This window comes from Chamaea fasciata, unplaced genomic scaffold (assembly GCF_029207755.1).
Source record: "Chamaea fasciata isolate MVZ Bird 193981 ecotype frontalis unplaced genomic scaffold, bChaFas1.0.hap1 SCAF_6, whole genome shotgun sequence".
NCBI classification, from domain to species: domain Eukaryota; kingdom Metazoa; phylum Chordata; class Aves; order Passeriformes; family Sylviidae; genus Chamaea; species Chamaea fasciata.
Window position 1 is genome coordinate 42,260,326 of NW_027094091.1, and position 17,288 is coordinate 42,277,613.

General features: G+C 37.5%; 1 protein-coding gene across 1 annotated transcript in view; it reads right to left on the bottom strand.

Annotated features, from left to right (window-relative positions):
* Positions 1–17,288, bottom strand: part of LOC136290775 (uncharacterized) — a 56,730-nt gene that overhangs the window by 27,502 nt on the left and 11,940 nt on the right. Inside the window, exons 9-13 of the mRNA XM_066185081.1 lie at positions 12,691–12,887; positions 10,407–10,471; positions 10,009–10,115; positions 8,522–8,633; positions 5,150–5,249 (exon numbers count right to left, since the gene is read on the bottom strand). Of these exons, the coding sequence (XP_066041178.1) occupies positions 5,150–5,249; positions 8,522–8,633; positions 10,009–10,115; positions 10,407–10,471; positions 12,691–12,887 (581 nt within the window). The remainder of the gene's footprint in view (positions 1–5,149; positions 5,250–8,521; positions 8,634–10,008; positions 10,116–10,406; positions 10,472–12,690; positions 12,888–17,288) is intronic.

Consider the following 17,288-nt stretch of genomic DNA (forward strand, 5'->3'; position numbering starts at 1 on the left):
AAAAATGCACCATCTCAAAATTCTCTCTTGCAGGTCTAATTCCTTGCATATTGCAGAGCACAAACACACACAGGCCTCAGCCCATTTCAACATATAGACAGCATTCCTTCTTCTTATGCAGAGGATGCGATTTCATAAGAAATTGGGAATTTCAGATCAACACAATGCCTTTAGATGGTTGTCCTACTGATATGGAGGAGAGGCGGGAGGAATCAGCGCTCTCAAATTGATCAGAAGCTACACAATGCTCTCCTTTTATGAGGCCTAAGTCTTACTATCCTTGACATACAAATGCCCCAAGATTTTATCATATCCAAAAATAATATGCTGCAAAGTAAGTCAGAAGTTATTGAATACTGACATTAAGACTCTAAATTCGCTAAAAGCACATCTGACACTCAAGACCTAACATCCAAAGTTTTAAGTGTCTGAAGTGAAGCACTATGAAGATCCCTCCTCAACAAATTTACTGTAATGTGATTTTTAATCACAGGAAGGAAGATAAGTTATTTTCATTTTACTGCTGTTCCCTGTGAAATCTGAAAAACCACGACTGAAAACTCCCTCAAAAGGTTATCAGGCAAACAGGTAAAACATTCTGGCTCAAGTGATTTAAATTCAGCCTAAGTTAAAACCACCAAAACTTAGCTTTTAGTACTGATTATTAAAGAAATTAATATCTGGTTTATGTACAACTTGTAATTTTCATAATATGGTATTGCCAAAATAAAACTACCAACCAACTCCAGCTAACAGCTTCACAAGTAGTGACTAGCAGGCTAAAATCACCTGATGAAACACCAGAAGTGACAGTGCTTCTGGATTTCACTACAAAAGATGCAGCAGGAGCTCTTGTGACTCTCCACCCTTATTCTGAACCATCAAATCTCTTTTCTCAATCTCTCTTCTGCTCTACTCCCCATTCCTGACTTTTAGACAGCTTGGTCCCCTTAAATATCGGTGGAGTTGCTCTTCAGTATTTCTTACAGGGAAAGCAGAACCAAGGACTCTTGATTCACATTCCTTTGTGGTTATGCTTTCTTTCACTATCTCAGAAAACCATCTGTAAAGCAGACAGAATACTTTCCAGTGCTACGAGATGTTAGAAAGCTTAGTTGATCATCTTTACACAGATTGCAAAAGGTTCTTGGATGAAAGGTGCTATATATTAAGATTATTATCTGTACAACTACCTACACATCAATTAAGAGTAACAAGCACCAGACTGCTACTGAGGGGAGAGAAGAATATAGTTAAAAACAATACTCCTCAACCATTATTACAGTCCAACCAGAAGAGAAAATATTTTCCTTTTTCTTCTTTTTTTCCTTTTTGTCCAGTACAGATCTAAAAGTGTTCTCTTTTTTTAATAAAGGTCACTCTTAAATGTCCAAAAATAACGGAATGAAGTGTTCCAGTTCAGGTGACATCACTCTGCAAGTCAACAACTTCTCCTTCCTCCCTGGTGTCCATTATAAAAGATTTGTAATTTGTTCCTGCTTTTCCTCTGTTCTTCATTGAAAGAATATGCAGAACAAGAAGGGTTATTTGCAATGACTCTCATAGTCACTATCTCACCTCCTGGAAGTGAAGTAACATAGGAGAGCTGGGAGGGGTGTGACCAAGCAGGCCATCTCTGAAACACAGGACTTCATTGTTTAACGGATTTTCATCAGGAAACACCACTCATCTTAAAATCTCACTTGGTGTGTAACCCTGCAACTGCCACCATTTAGGCAGAACAAAGCCACATGTCATTACATCACACAGATCCATGTGCAAAGCACAGAGCCACATTTGATAGGCATGCTCTATCCATGTAAGAGACAGCAGCTACAGCTATTTTTATTCAAAGTCCAGTGAGAAAAAGTTGTGCAACACTGTACAGAATGGGACCTCAGGTGCTGACTGCCCAGAGCACTTACACAGGGCACACAAGGCTCAGGTTCTGGGTTCTCTGCCTGTGGACACTGACCCTCCCAGGAGGGTGACCACACTGCCATGGGACATGCTCTGCCTCTCACTGAAGCTGTGACACACTGCAGAACTGTAATCATTTGCAAAAAATGAAATGGAGAGGAGGGAAAAAGCTCAGGGAAAAGGGGGAGGGAAATGAACACCAAGTTCTGTTACTAGGGAATTCACCTAGGACAACAACAGTCTCAACAGTCTTAGTTCTAGCTTCTGTTCCCAACATCACTTAACCATCTCTACAAGTCTTGTCTGTGGAGATGCCCGCTTTAAGATCATTAAACATCAAGAATTCCTTGTTCTGCTCATCACAACAAGGTTTGGAATTCTACACTACTGTCAGAAACTAAGGATCATTAAGCTGATGCAGTTATTAGTACACCACTAATTACTCTTTGGCAGTGTTGCAAAATCCTAAATCTCACTGAAGAAAGAAAATTCGGAACATTCTTCTTAATCACTGCTTTATACATATTCCACATCAACAAGTAGCTTACTAAGCATTTAGATCCCAAACCTAACCCTTCTCTGCTTATGTAAGAGTTTATGGGCACAGGTAGTAGTACAGAAATTTACCACACAACAGCAACTGAAAGAAGTGACTGTATGAAGCAGCCTCAGTATATTTTCCACATATTAAAAAAAAAAAAATAATAATGACTATGTGGTTGTTCAAGCACTTGGAAGCATGTCAGTAAACAGTCCTGATAGCCTTTGACAGTAGTAATTTAAGTCACAGAGAGCAAAAACCTTTTTGCAGTCCTGTACCTGGCAAGAAAAAGTGCTATTTATCACCAGATACCTCAGACGATTTCAGAAATAGCCTCTTTCCCTTGCTGCTCATTAGCAGCAGCTCCATGAATTGAGACAGATTTGGGTTTTTTGAGAAAAACCTCTACAGGATATTCTAAAAAGCTTGAACTGTTCCTTTAGGAAACAAACCCACCACCCCAGCCATCATCCACGCAGACTGCCTAACCCTATTCCACAAAGGAATGCATTTGTTTCATCACTGAAAGCCCTGATAACAAGAACTGAAAGTTTGCCAGCCACCTCAAGGCACAGATGTTCACGTGTTACAGTAACTCAATTTCAATTCTACACATACTCCACCCAATCCATCTAGAGCAGATTTTTCACTTTTTCATTCTACAAAGATCAGCAGTAAAAGGAAAAAACTGAACCCCTAATAAAACCAACACTTTCAGACTTCAAACGTGGTTTATATACACAGCAATTGCTTTATAAAAGAAGCACACATTAAGAATGGAGAGACAAGTACAGGTCCATTAGTTTTGGACCTTACAAATAAGTAATGATTTTAAAATCCACCCAGCTTTCTTTAACTCAAAAGGATGTTTTCTAGGGCATGGTCTATGCATACATAGAAAAAATAGTAAGAATAGATTTTTACTTTTGTAGTCTGCTATGGACAAATCATCATGAAAAAGGAGAAACTACTTCAATTATGATTCCCTTACTAGTTACAGAAATGATAGTTTGGGCCAACTGAAAATACTATCCTTCATGAATAAGGAAAACCCCAAGTCTTTAGAAGCAATTTACATCTATGGTAAATGCTGACCACTGACCAGCCATCAGAACTGCAAAATTTTAAAGTATTATCTCAATGAATATTTACACTTAGTTCTACATGATCATAACTATATTGTAAGGACAAAAAAAAAAAAAAATAAAAGGATGACCAAGTGCTGACCTTGTCCATACAAATATAACTTTAAAGAAAAAAACTCCAACCTGCATTAAACTGTTCTCTGCAAACACTGTAAAGACAATAACACATAACACAGAATGCAAGAATGTGCATACTTCTACACAATTTTTGGCCCATTGGAAAAAAAATTAATTCTTTAATTTTAAGGCTACACCTAACTATTCCTCCCTTAATCAGGATTTTATATTTGCTATGGAACTTCAGAGTTTCAGGTTAAGCAGATGGAATTTAATTTTGAAGATCTAAGTAAATCCTAGATATAGTCTTCATTAAGGCATGCAGAAGCCACTGCAAAATATCTAAGCTCTAGTCCTCAAATTAGGCTGTCAAAATTTAAATCCATTTAGAATGGATAATAGAAGTGGGACGAGCATTCATGACTTACACACAAAATACATGAATGAGCTTGGAACTCAGTTATAGTGGTGACACAAAAGGGACACGGGAGTAGAAGAGAAAAAAAAATTTTGTTCAAAGTAATCAAACAGCAGGCCCCCTAGAAAATTTAGAAAAACCAATGACATTTACAAAAACCAAATGTGCTTCTTTTTAGAACAAACATTTGGCAAGTAGTAGAAGCACAGATCATTTCACCTTACATGACCTTTAAGCAAATGCTTAAAAATATACCCTCAAAACTAAGATGGACTTATTTAAATTCCAGTGGTTTGATTTTACCTCACAGATCAGTTAAAACATAAATCTTGCAATAGTTGCAATACATGACAAAATCAAATGCTGAGGACAGAATAATTTGATGTTAGACTTAATACTGCAGGATGAGAACTTAAGTTGGGTACTTAACACACACTGTGAATTATGATGCAGATTGTCAGCACCATCACTGCAGCATTAATTTTTTTAAATTATACTTGATCATTGTAATTACTTACACAAGCAGCTATACATTAAACAGTTAGCAGTACAGTAGCATCAATAAAAATCCTTTGTAGCAACACCAGATAATGAAGTATGAAGAGAACCTTCAAAACTCTAAACTGCACATCTCTTCATATACTGCAGTGTTACAGCTGGACACTGAGGTGTATTTTTGCCAGTTGAGTAACACTTGGTGTTTATTGCCAGAGAAGTCTAATAGCATTACTAAGTTTCAGGAGCATAGTAAAAAAGTAAATCACTGCTGCAGATCAGTGACATGTCGGAAAACAGACAGATGAGGAAAAGGAAGAAAAAACAGGGAGGAGCAGCAGCAGCAGCAAGGGAAGAATAAAGAATCTAAATGGTGAACTTCCAGGACTTTCATTTTATCATTCAGATAATAATTCAGTCACATTTCTACATCAAGTTTATATACCTTTAAAAATTATTATTTCACTATGAACAACATAAGGAAGCTTAACATGACTAAGTTCTTGGGTACTAGTCATGCTCAGAGAATAAAAAATAACTTTAAAATTCTTGGAAGATGATATGAATAATTACCCATGCCAGTTCCAGCTGGTGCAATCTCTTTGGAGAAGATTTCTACAGCTTCTCTTTGTTTATGGTGTACAGCAAGCCAAAGCACAGCTTCCCGAGGACCCTGCTTCAAAAAGGCTGAAATTAGATTAGCTTAGATGCAGACCATTGGTTAAATTTACAAAACTGAAAAATGACTGTAGCTCAGCATTAGAGTCTAATCATTCCTTGACTTTTTATCCACCATCACTATAATTTGTTGTTAACTTCTCATGATCGGTATTTCAAGTCACTAGGGCACTGTGCCTTTTCTCCAGCATTCTCCAAGAATCAAGTACTGTAACTAACCAAACACTTGGCTTCACTGTCAGTGGAACTGGCAAACAAACTTTGTTATTATTCTAAGTGCACTAAGAGTACTCTAGGGCCAAGTTAGAGCCAGGTTCACTTCTCTTTGCATCAAGAAGGAAGCAGATCTGTCCACAGAAAAGAATTCAAACCTAATCCTTGGCAGATAAATGAGAGAACAGAACTTGTAAGAACCATCATGTTTTCAAAAGAGCAGATACTCCCTTCTTAAGGTACACCAAAGCAGTACTGCGCTTCCTACTCTAATCAAACACCTGTCCTTGCAGATAAGGACTGTCTCTCACTTCAAATTTTATTTCCCCAAAAATTCTATTTCCAGCCACCAAAGGATCTATCACTGGAATCAATACACAAAAAATATGCAGCCATATAACAAACCCAAAAATGCACGATTTTAACATTCGATGTTCCCAAAGCTATCACAAGATTCATTAAATTACTACAAATAGTAATCAGCCGGAAACATTCCTCCAAAAAAACATATTCATTCATTCATTCATTCACATTTGCTTTCTGGTTCTAAACTGTACCACATAATCAACATTCCATTTAAAACTTCCATGTTTACCTCCTTGCCTGCAAATGCAAGATACAATGGTCTATGAAAATAAGCTGAATCCTGTTTTGAGTGGATGAACCCAGTATTAAAACTGAGTATACAGGCTGAAGCCATTAATCTTACAGTATCAGAATTAAAACCAAAAAAACCCCAGCAAAACAAAGTCTTAATGTCTTGGACGAAGGGTTACCAGAAAACTAACAGAGCACATACAGTTTTTATGTAGCAAACTCAAATGCCTGATGTACTATTAATAAGTAGCTTTTACATGAAACACATCCCAGATTTCCAAACCATGAACTCACTGACTGAAGGAGTCACTGTCATAACTCCTTCCTCCCCTTTAGCAGATACTAAAAATCAAACACCACTAAAATTACTAAGTGCTGATTCAGGTCCCTTTCTAGCTCACACTGGGCTGGTGCTGACAAAGCAAGCTATCGGAGTGACAAGCGGCAACCACATCAACAGGCAGAGAAGTCTGAGAAAAAAAAAGTGCTTGCCACTCTTTCCTATTTCTCAAGGATATTTTGTGTTGTCAGGACCAGTCAATACTCCACACAGCAGCTCAGACTACAGTATGCAGGCTTACCTAAGGCTGGGAGACACAGTGATTTCACAGCTGCGAAGGCTAACCACTGCACCAGTTTGACAGATGTGCATAGGAAGTAGTCCAGCCACACCATGTATCTACACTGAGCTCCAAATATTGATCAACTTATCCTGTCTTGGTATTCACTTACACATTTGCTTATTTGCTTCAAATTTAGGTGGTAGAACTTTCAAGGCACGAACTACTTTCCTTATGTGTTAATATACTGTCTAGCATAGCATAGCTCTGGTGTTGAGCACTATGATTTGTAACCCAAAAAAACAGGTCTAATTTTGCATGGAAAGACATGTTTAAGGGACTACATTATCCTTACCTGAAGCCCCAAGGAGTACATGTTTTCCTTGGATTTCTATGACTTAGTATTTTAAATGGAAAAGCAAACTCCACTCCCCAACCCTTTTTCTCAAGCTACCACGGCTGCTTTCCAGATGAAAGCTTCCCTGTCTAGTTTCTTCTAAAATGCTGGAGGAAGCAAGAAGGGGAAAGGCAATAGAGCGATTTCCTGTATTCCAGCCTTAGCTCTCGCATCCTGTTTCAGGCACGTATGAGACGCACACACAATGGCGATAACACTGTTTACTTTTAATATAAGACCTGGAAACTGAGGCTGGAAATACAGAAAGTATTACAAATACTCTCTTTCATTTAAAAAAATTCTTAAATGCACAGTAAGAAAGGCAAACTGAACAATCGGGAGGGAATGCTTTTGCTCTCTTCAGAGGAAGTGCAATGCTCTTCTTCAACTCACTATTCACTTGGTAAAATGAAACAGAAAGCTTCCTATATAACAATTCAATTAAAGAATTCATTACAATGTGTAATGAGGACTTGGTACAAATAGAACACAGAAGAGCTAAACATCTGGAACATCTGTTCCTATGTTTCAGAATTTTGATTCTGCAGTCCTAGTAAGACACTTAAAATAGCAGGTTTTATGGTCCTAAAATGAAAAAGACCACGTTATAAAGTTCAGTCTTCAGGAAGCAACTCTTGCTGCTTTGCTGAAGGAAATTGAAACTCAAGCACTGAAATGAATAGCTGCAGATATAACCTGAACAATTTCTAAGAACGCTCAATTTCACTAGAAACAAGTCTACTGTCCTTCTCTACATCACATTCTCATTTCCTTTAGATACAAACTGTTGTCTATTAAATGTCGGCACTCGTAAGAACAAACTCAGAGTTGAGTTTTGCCACGTGTACCTTAAGAGTTTTGCAAGACTGCCACTGACAAAGAAGAATTAAATGCTACTGTTTTGGAACAAACTAAACTGTCTAAATATTTAAACTGCGTCTAAGTGAGGACATGATTTACAGTCTTTTTCCTTTAAAAAGGACCTTCTTTCTCTAGATTAGGAAAGCAGACCATGGATATCACAGCTGTAGTGGCTATGGTCATCATTCATATTCTTACATATGCACAGTGCAGAATTACATAGCTGAAGATTATTTCTCAGGCAGCACTCACCGGAAATTTTGAAGTTGTACAGGCAACATTAATGCTGAGATTTCCTGATTACAACATTTATAATGTGGTCTTTTAGCACGACATCTAATGCAATTTAAGTCTATGCCACGGAAGTTATTATAATAAGGTATTTCTTTAGGAGAATATCAGAACAGAATACAACAACATTTTTGCAATATTTCCTATCAGTGCTTCTGGAAGAAGCAATATTGCAAAGACCTTGTCAGTGTTAATTTTATACATGAAGTAGTGACAGTGAGTTCTCTGCAACATGAAGGGGTGAAATTCCCAGAACGATAGTGACTTCCTTTAAAGCTGTGGAAAAGATAATATGGAAAGATTAAAAGAGGTTAGTAAAAGTTTAAGAACACTCCGCTGCATACTTACACCATCTATACTCCTTCTAGCATGGGGTCCATATGTATCTTCCGATCCTAAAACCTGTATGTTAACTGCACTGTAATCTTCATACCCAAGCTGACTGAAAATAAGACGAGTCCTGCAACAAATGATTTCTTTTATTAGAAAACCGTCTTGAAATGATTATCTGAAGTAGCCCTGTGTGGTCAACAGAGGTTAACTCTGTCAAGCAGCTGTATAAAAGATTTTATCAGTTGCAAAATTGGAATTCTATTAGTATATATATTCTTGGTGGAACAAGCAACATTTTTTGCTTTGGCGGAACATTTTGAAGACACTGCTAATGTATCACTGTTGTCCTAAATACAACTACAGCAACTTTCCCCTGACTCCAGAAAGCACAGTGAACAGGCTGAAATAATTTCTAGATGTCACAGAGACAGCAGCAGCACCACACTCTGTTTCAATCAGACAAAGATTCACATAGTCCAGTCTGAAATAATGTCCAAGAGCAAACATGAAATGGAAAACACCCCATTCTATTTTTTTTTCCCGAAATAATCAGGAAAAAAAGGCTTTTCAGAGGTTCTGAGTCTCTGAGTCTTTGTATTTAACACTTCCTTGATTTTCTCAATAGCTCCTGGACACAAGCTTTTAGCATTTGCAATTACAGAGCCCCTATCAGGCTTCTCTCATCTGCCATATCTCTTGAGGGAAGTCAGACAACTCATCCTTCACCACAGTGCTGCACACAGGCAAGTGAACAATCACTCCAAGTTCACAGTAAACCTTGGATTTCTGACTTTCCAGGTGTAGTTTCTGCATGGGTCTACAACAGGATGAGGAGGAAGCTTTATATGAAATATGGCACAAGGAAACAGATCTCTTAACTAGAAAGACTAGAACTACTGGAGTAAGCACTGAGAGATTCCTGATATGGAATTATATTTAAGAGGAACATACTGTCAAAATATACCCCCATGACAATACAACTGAAAGTTTATCACTCTGCCCTGGAATTGTAACTCTGTTCTAGCAAAAAACCAAAAAAAATTCACTGGGTCACATTTTAGAAGGTAGTAAAATAAGTGTGTTTTAAACACAAACTCAGCAAACTTTCTACATTTTGTATCAGTAAGACTTCTCATTAAAAAGTTCTGTGAAAGTTGCTGAAAACTTGTTTCATGTGGGTGTATCTCTTGCATTTAATAGAATTTAATTTCAATCACATCTTGCTCCTCACTAACTTGAGTTTCTCTCCAGCCATCTATTTTCAAATGTACTTGGCACTTTTCTCACTGTCAAATGTAACTGAAGTGCAGTTATATACTGAAAACAGGTTTCTTGAAAATGCTACTTAAGTCTTGAAATGTCATCCCAAAAGGAAAACTATAATCATCTAGGATTCTTACAAAGTTAGTAATGTTGCCATCATGCGTCACTGTTCTATTTACATCACCTCTGGAAAGAAAAAAAAGGAAAGCCAGAACCCCTTCCAAGTCTCAAATACCAACCTTTGCAGAATACCTTCTGCAGTGCGTTTTGCTTTTTCTACTGCCTTTGGGCCTCCCACTGGACAGACAGCAGTAGCTCTGAAGCCATCAAGATAAGTGCCATTTACCTAATGATAAAGGGATTATGAAGTTATATGGAATTCAGTACTGAAAGGCTGTAACTGTCCTCTGGCAATCATTTATCTATACAAATATACATTTTTTAAACAAAGTAACAGGTTTTTATGTATCAAACAAGGTTTGCCTTTTTAAATTTTCCACCTCTTTCTTTTACTCCTGAGGCAGAGAAAATGAGGATAGTGCTAGGTTTTAGCATTTTCTCCAAAATGTAAGATTTTGTAAATCAAGTAAGTATATAAATCAAAATGTATCTTTCACGCCACAAAATGAGGTAATACCTTATAAAATGCTGAAGGAGGCAATCCTTTTGCTCCACAAACTTTCACTGCTCCACCATCGAAACCTATAGTGGTTAAAAATCAGTATTTCAGCTTCCTCAATATAACTTCAAAGACATTCTTTTGTGATACATATTAATCAAATGCACTTAATTAAAAAACAAATCACTGATAGCTGCACTGCTGCAGAAGAAAGAACCTTTCAGAGAACAGTCCTTCCCGCCACAAAAAGAACAGCAGCAAACTGGTCGCTAAATTTATGACTTCCAGGAGCCTTTTAAAAGGGCGATTGAAATGTTTATTCATGCACTTAAAAAATACTTAACAAAGAAAGCAGCCTTAGGACATCAGACTCAATAGTTATTTTCCTCTTAACATGCAGTTATTACACATACACACAGAGCATACAATTTACTGCAGCTGGCTGGAGTGGACTGCTGTCCCTCACTTGATAAAAGAATCAGAACAAGGTGAGAAAGCAGTGAGAGCTATTGGCTGAGACCTCAGTAAGTGGAGGGTAATTTAACTTTAGCTTTCTTGTCAATAACAGAAACAGTCCTAGGGCAACAACCATGTTCAGTATTAGGAGTATTAATGCTAAAAACAAATGCAGAAAATTGCTGTGATGGCATCAGGTTCAAGCTTGAGCTGGAGAAAATCAGTAGGTGCTACTGTTGAAAATCAGAAGGGCAGGATTGGCACCTCATGTTTGAGACAGAATTATAGTGTAGTTCACCTGTGCCTAACCTGTGTTTGCAAATATTTAAGCAGCAGTTCAAAGCTTTGCACAAACACTCTGAAAAGATCAGATCAGAACGGATATAAAAAAGTAAATGTCACTAGTACAAATTTTACACACCACTCAAATAACATCATCACTCTCACTCAAAACTGGCATGAGGTTAATTTAACTCTCTCAATACAGAACTACATCCCTCCATTCAGGGTGAAGATCTGGAAGAGTTTTATGTTCCAGGTGAAAGCATAATACAAAGAAAAAAATACCACAAAACCAAATGCATAGCATCCATTGACAAAAAGAAAACAAGAACCTCTCAACTCAAACACTGCAAATTATCGAGCAGGACAATAAAACTGGCAACATAAACAGCAAAATTAGATAGCTTGCCTGTTTTTACTAGTGTACATGTCAAAGCACTTTAAACTAAAATATTTAAGCAATCTGCCCATTTTCCATCTGTTATATTTCTAAGAGGACTAACTGAAAGTTCATGTGAAAGTTCATTTTAAGTTCAAACATGTCATATCAGGTCATTTGCAAGCTAAAAGTTCATAGGAAGGTTAGGGTTTCTTTTTTTAAAAAGTCTAGGGGCTAAGAGAAGCAAGTTGGTCTTATCAGACTGCTGTTTGGTTATGTTGCACGAGCAGAAGATTCACTGTACCATGTTATGGTATTTTATTACTCAAGAAAAATACTTTTTATGTTACCACATTTTCAGTTTTATCCCACTAATTTTTTAATTTGAGATTTTGATTGTTCTAAGCTTTAGAAAGACACTTGGCATCCTGTCACAAGTAAGTTCCATTAGAAGGAAAAAATATCATATAGATGCAGTAAAAAGTAAACTTTAGATGACTGTAGATAAAATTTTTTTCGAGCTGTCTTATTCAAATTACAGCTCTTTGAATCTGTTAAGCCCGGGGGTTTTTTGTTTTCCTTCTGAAGCTAAATCCTCAACATACATCATATTCATCGTTAGTCTACTGGCTGTTAAGTGTTTTGAGGATTGCAAATGGGCTTTTTAAGAAAAGATTCTCTGGTGGAAATCCTGTACCTAATCATGCTATGATCCACCTAGCTGTCTAAAAAACCCAACATTACCAAGTAGTTCTTTGAAAGACACAGCCTTTCATTGTTACCAACACTTCAAATGCCCTAACTAAAAACATGTACAAAACATTTTTTTGAGAAAAGGAATTTAGCTCCAGCTTAAAAAAACACTGAAATCATAGTGAAGCTGTCCCGATGTTGCTCACACTGAATACACAGTTTAAGGACTTGACAGGTGCAAGGCATGCATTAAAAAGTAAAGCAAAAGGAGTAGTGATCAAAAGTATAAATTAGTCAGCCAGCAAGATAAATAAGATTATGTTTAAAATTTTTAAGGCAATTTCTAGCAAAAGTCCTTGAAAGTATCAGTTTAATACAGCATGACTCTAAGGAACTGATTTAACAATAAATATGCACAGACTACAAAGTAGCTGCTTTTGTTTGGTAACACACTTCATTAACACAAATATCTTTACATGAAAGAGGACTAACCTGGAATTTCGGTGATGGAAACCTGGGAAAAGTCACATGTAACATCTGGTAAAAGATAACACTGAGGATTGCCCAATTCATACACCAACTGTTCAGCTACAGTGCCAAAAGAGATTAGTCCCCCTGTGTCTGGTGGTTTGGAAAGAATAAAGTCTCCTTCAGAGGAACATTCTACAATGGGAAAGCCTATGTTGTGCCTAGAATGTGAAAAACATTAAGAGAAAAACCCTATAAATACAAAGGAAAAGTGAAAAGAAACATTAACAACACACCAGAATTTTATAGTAATGACCAATTAAGTAATACCTGTCAAGAGTTATGATTTATCTGGTTGTTTCTAGAGAAACATACACTAAAAAAAAATCCTGAACAAACTGCTCAACTGAAATAATACAAGTCTATTAGTAGTCTATTGTCTGGTGAAGAGACACAGATGAAACAAGAGATACCACCTGCAAACATGGATGTAGGGAAGGGAACGGAGAAGAACACTAACAGGAACAGCTCAAGTAAAAAAAAAAAGCTTAAAGAGTTAGAGGACTATAATTAAAGATGTAAATTTGGAGTAAAATTTTAGTGTTTGACTCTAGCCCTATTTGGCTACAGCAGCACACATAGCATGACAGTGAAGACATCTAAGTACATCTTGCACTCTGGATTTGTAAAAAGGCAGTTAAAGCAGGAAGAACAAAGTGCGGTGGGAACCTCAGAGATGAAGGGAAGTAGGAAACAGGAATAACCACGCATACAAAGGATAATTTCACATGTCTATACACAGGAAAGTCATAATCTGAGAACAGAAAGACATGAAAGTTAAGATCTTCAGCACACAGAAGACAGAACTAATAGAAAATTATACGGCACAACAAAAAGAAAAGCAGTGAAATTATGAACATGCTCATAAATTAAAATATTCTTCTTCTTCCTCACATTTTCACAAGTAAAATAAACAAAAAGTGTTCAAATAACTCATAATAAGAAGCACATACTGGTCATTACAGCAGCAGGGCAGAATTTTCAGGATTATGTGGACAAGATCCAGGCATCTGTTTCTCTAGCTAAAAGCCTTTCATTTATTTACAGAGAATTTGAGAATTCATTTATTTATTTACTGAGAATTTTCAGAAGTACCTGAGAATGAAAATAAGAGGGCAAAGTTTTTTTTCTAAAAAGGCTACCTGCTGTTCCCTTCCCTCTCACAGGAAGTCTGAAATTTGTACAAATGTCCCACAGACATTAAATGAACACAAAAAGAGGAGTTAAAGAGATATAGTTCCCTGCAAAAGCTAAACTGTTCTAAAAAGGTCATAATAATGAAAGGTGGTGAACTTTACCACACTCATTAAAGCCAATGACCTTCAGGTCTTTCATACAAACTGAAACCAGTCTATCCCTCAATTTAATTATTTTTGGGTGGTAGTAGTAGTAACAATGTGCTGAACATACAACTGTACTGGTTATCAGCAAAGGTTACATGAACGCAGTTTGTATAACATAAATCCACAAAGTCTGGAAGAAAGTAAGCAAAAATACCAGTGAACTCTTAAGGGACATTTGTAAAAGTTCATGGAAGTTTGAGCAGATGCCTTATCATCGAGAATATTCAAACATAACTCCATTATTTTAAAAAAGGATTAAGACACAAGATGTTACCAGAGATCAGCAACTTTTAACACTTATAGCAAACAAACTTGAGAAGTATGGTAGCTGGTGGACACCTGGAAATCCCAAATCATATCAGTAAAGATAATACTTCATTTGACTGGTCTTTGAAACTATTTACAGCATTAAAAAGATAAAGGAAACAAAAAACCCGCCCTGGTGAATGCAAAGAAATTAATGGAATCAAAAATTTTATATACAGGCTATTCTGGGGGGGGGCAGGTTTGAGGGGAAGAGAAGAGAGAAAGATGGTAGTAGAAAGTATGTACCATCCAAAATTTTGAGGTGTAACATAGAAAAAAAACAACACCCAAGAAACCCCTCAATTCTTGGTCATGAACATTAATGTATGGTAACAGAGTAACGTGTAATTATCCCAATTTTAGATGCAAGGAGACACACAGAGGAAGCATCATGATTTTGCCAGTGTAACAGAGCAGAATCAGCGACTGAACGCTAGCATTTAGACGCTTTTGCCCTCTCAGTGCCATGTTTGTGTGCTTGACCCTATCAACCATCTGTCCTAAGGCAACAGCACCAAGTGCCCTGCTAGCAGGCTCAATGCAGCATGTTCAGATCACGTACCCAGAAGAGATATCACTCCCATGAAGACAGATCACCCAGAGCAGTCCATCTCCCTGCACGGACACCCAGTATCCCTGCTGCGGCCCACTCTGATCTCAGTCATCAGCACACCCAACTCTTACAGTACTCCCCAGCCATCTTTGCTTTGAAGGAAGAAGTTACCTGTAGACACTCAACTTCCTATTCTGAACCACTCAGTCTACTAACATTGATTCAACTTCATTTTGCCCAATTTCCACTCTCAAAACCCCCAAACCATTAAAAAACAAAACCCAAATACAATAGTGAAACAAAGTGAGAAATTTCACCCCCTAATATGGTCAAAATAGGGCAAATATTGTTCCCCCATCAGAGTACACCACCTTTTCTGTATTGTCAGTTAGTTGCAGAAGATGTGTGTTCCCCTAGGTTATGCCAGCTCTGAAAGCTTCCCTCGCTTTTTTAACAATTCACCACACAGAGGTGCAGTGATCTGAGTAAGAAGCCCCTGGACTCTACCTGTACTGTAACCGGATGACTGGGAACATACAAATATCCAGTACTATCTTGTAGCAGACGGCAGTAATAACCCACATTAACCTGCACACATTTAAGACAAAAACGTATTTCGTACATTGCTAAAAGACATTACTTAAATCAACTTTTACCTTGGAAATAAACTGGTCTGTCACTCTTATAATACAGTCAAATGACAGTTACTTAAACCTGGCATAAAGAAGTCTTTAGCAGCAGTAGCTGCCTGGCTCAGGTATACCACAGGTAGTATAGTCACACCATCACCCTGACCAGCACTTCCACTTTTAAAACAGTGACTATTTACCTGATTCACCTGCAGGTTTTGCTGAATGACTACACACTACATGACATCTGCTCTGTGGGGAACATGCCACCTTTAGGCTGTCCATAACACATAGCCAAGCTGTACTTCTGTATAGTGTAGCAGGGGAGTAGCCACAGAACTATGAACTTTAGCAGCAACTACGGTCATGGCATCCAAAGGTACCTTGGTGAAGTGGCATCCTTCAACAATAAAAGAATTGCATCAGTTTAGTGACAAAATCCCTATGCAGGATGAGGCAGTAGCAAGCAATGGAAACAATTCCAAAAGGGAATTAATAGAATTAATTCTAATTAAATTATATAAATTAATAAAATACAGTACTAGACATAAATATCAAGTACTATTTTTAAAATATTAAAGCAATTCTTTTAGCACAGGGTCAATATACACAAGTAAAACACATCAGTTTGTGAGGGGAGATGACAACTACCATACTTTAATCCAAAAGGTCCGTTTCAGGTTGCATGTTTGCTGCTTAACAAGTAAATCTATTATACTATATTACACATAAATGTATATATAATATACACATTAATAAACCAAAGCACTGAATGAGACCAAGCTAAGATTACACCTCAGAAAAACCCTCCAAGCTGGGCCTAGATGGGAGTTAACAGTTAAAGCAGGTCTTAATGAAGACCTACAGCACAGGAGTAACCAAGCTACAAAACTGGAAGCCATCATCTCATCAGCCTACTCTGAAAGCAATCGAGAATCTGAGTCTCCTGTCAAGTCCTCTGCCTGCCAACAACTTACTCTTGGATTAATTTTTTCCATGTAAAATGCTGCCTTTTCTTCAGCTTTGGCTCTCAGAAATGTTAGAGTTTATGGGCATGTCACAGGTGATAAATTGAGCTCTCTAAGCAGAGATCTCCTCCCTGTCTACTCTGGGACACTATTCAGAAGCCTCTGAGGAGCCATCAAAATAAACTTCCTTCTTGATTTGCCACACTTCTTACACCATTTGAATTACAAGAAAAGTAAAACCCATGACCAGTGCCTTGGCTCAGGGAGAGAAACATTACTTGAGACAGAACACGTAATTTCATCCCTCCAAAGTGTCAAATCCCTCAACCAATACCTCATTCTAGCCACTACTGCTCGATTAAGATTACTGGCAACGGAAGATGGGACGGTGAGTCTAGTACATTTACTTGCAGGGGAAGTTGCTGCAAGAATGCAAACACAACCCTACAGCAATGCATGTGATGGGGAAGTGACCCAGGATCCAAGTAAGATGTGGCATGAACTTTTAGCTTTACAGCTAATGCAGTTTCCTGGGACGTGACTTGGTGAATGACACACCAAGGAGAGCTCTAAGCCAAGCTTCTCAACTCCTTCCGTAAGTATTTTAACCAGAATGCTATTAGGCAAAAAGCAGAAGCTCCTACCACTTCTAGCAGTGTTTTAACAAGTCCAAAACTGATAATACATCAGGCAAGATCAGCACAAACTTATAAAATAAAGGTATAAGCATCTCTTTACACGTAGATACCAAAATGTTTCCTAA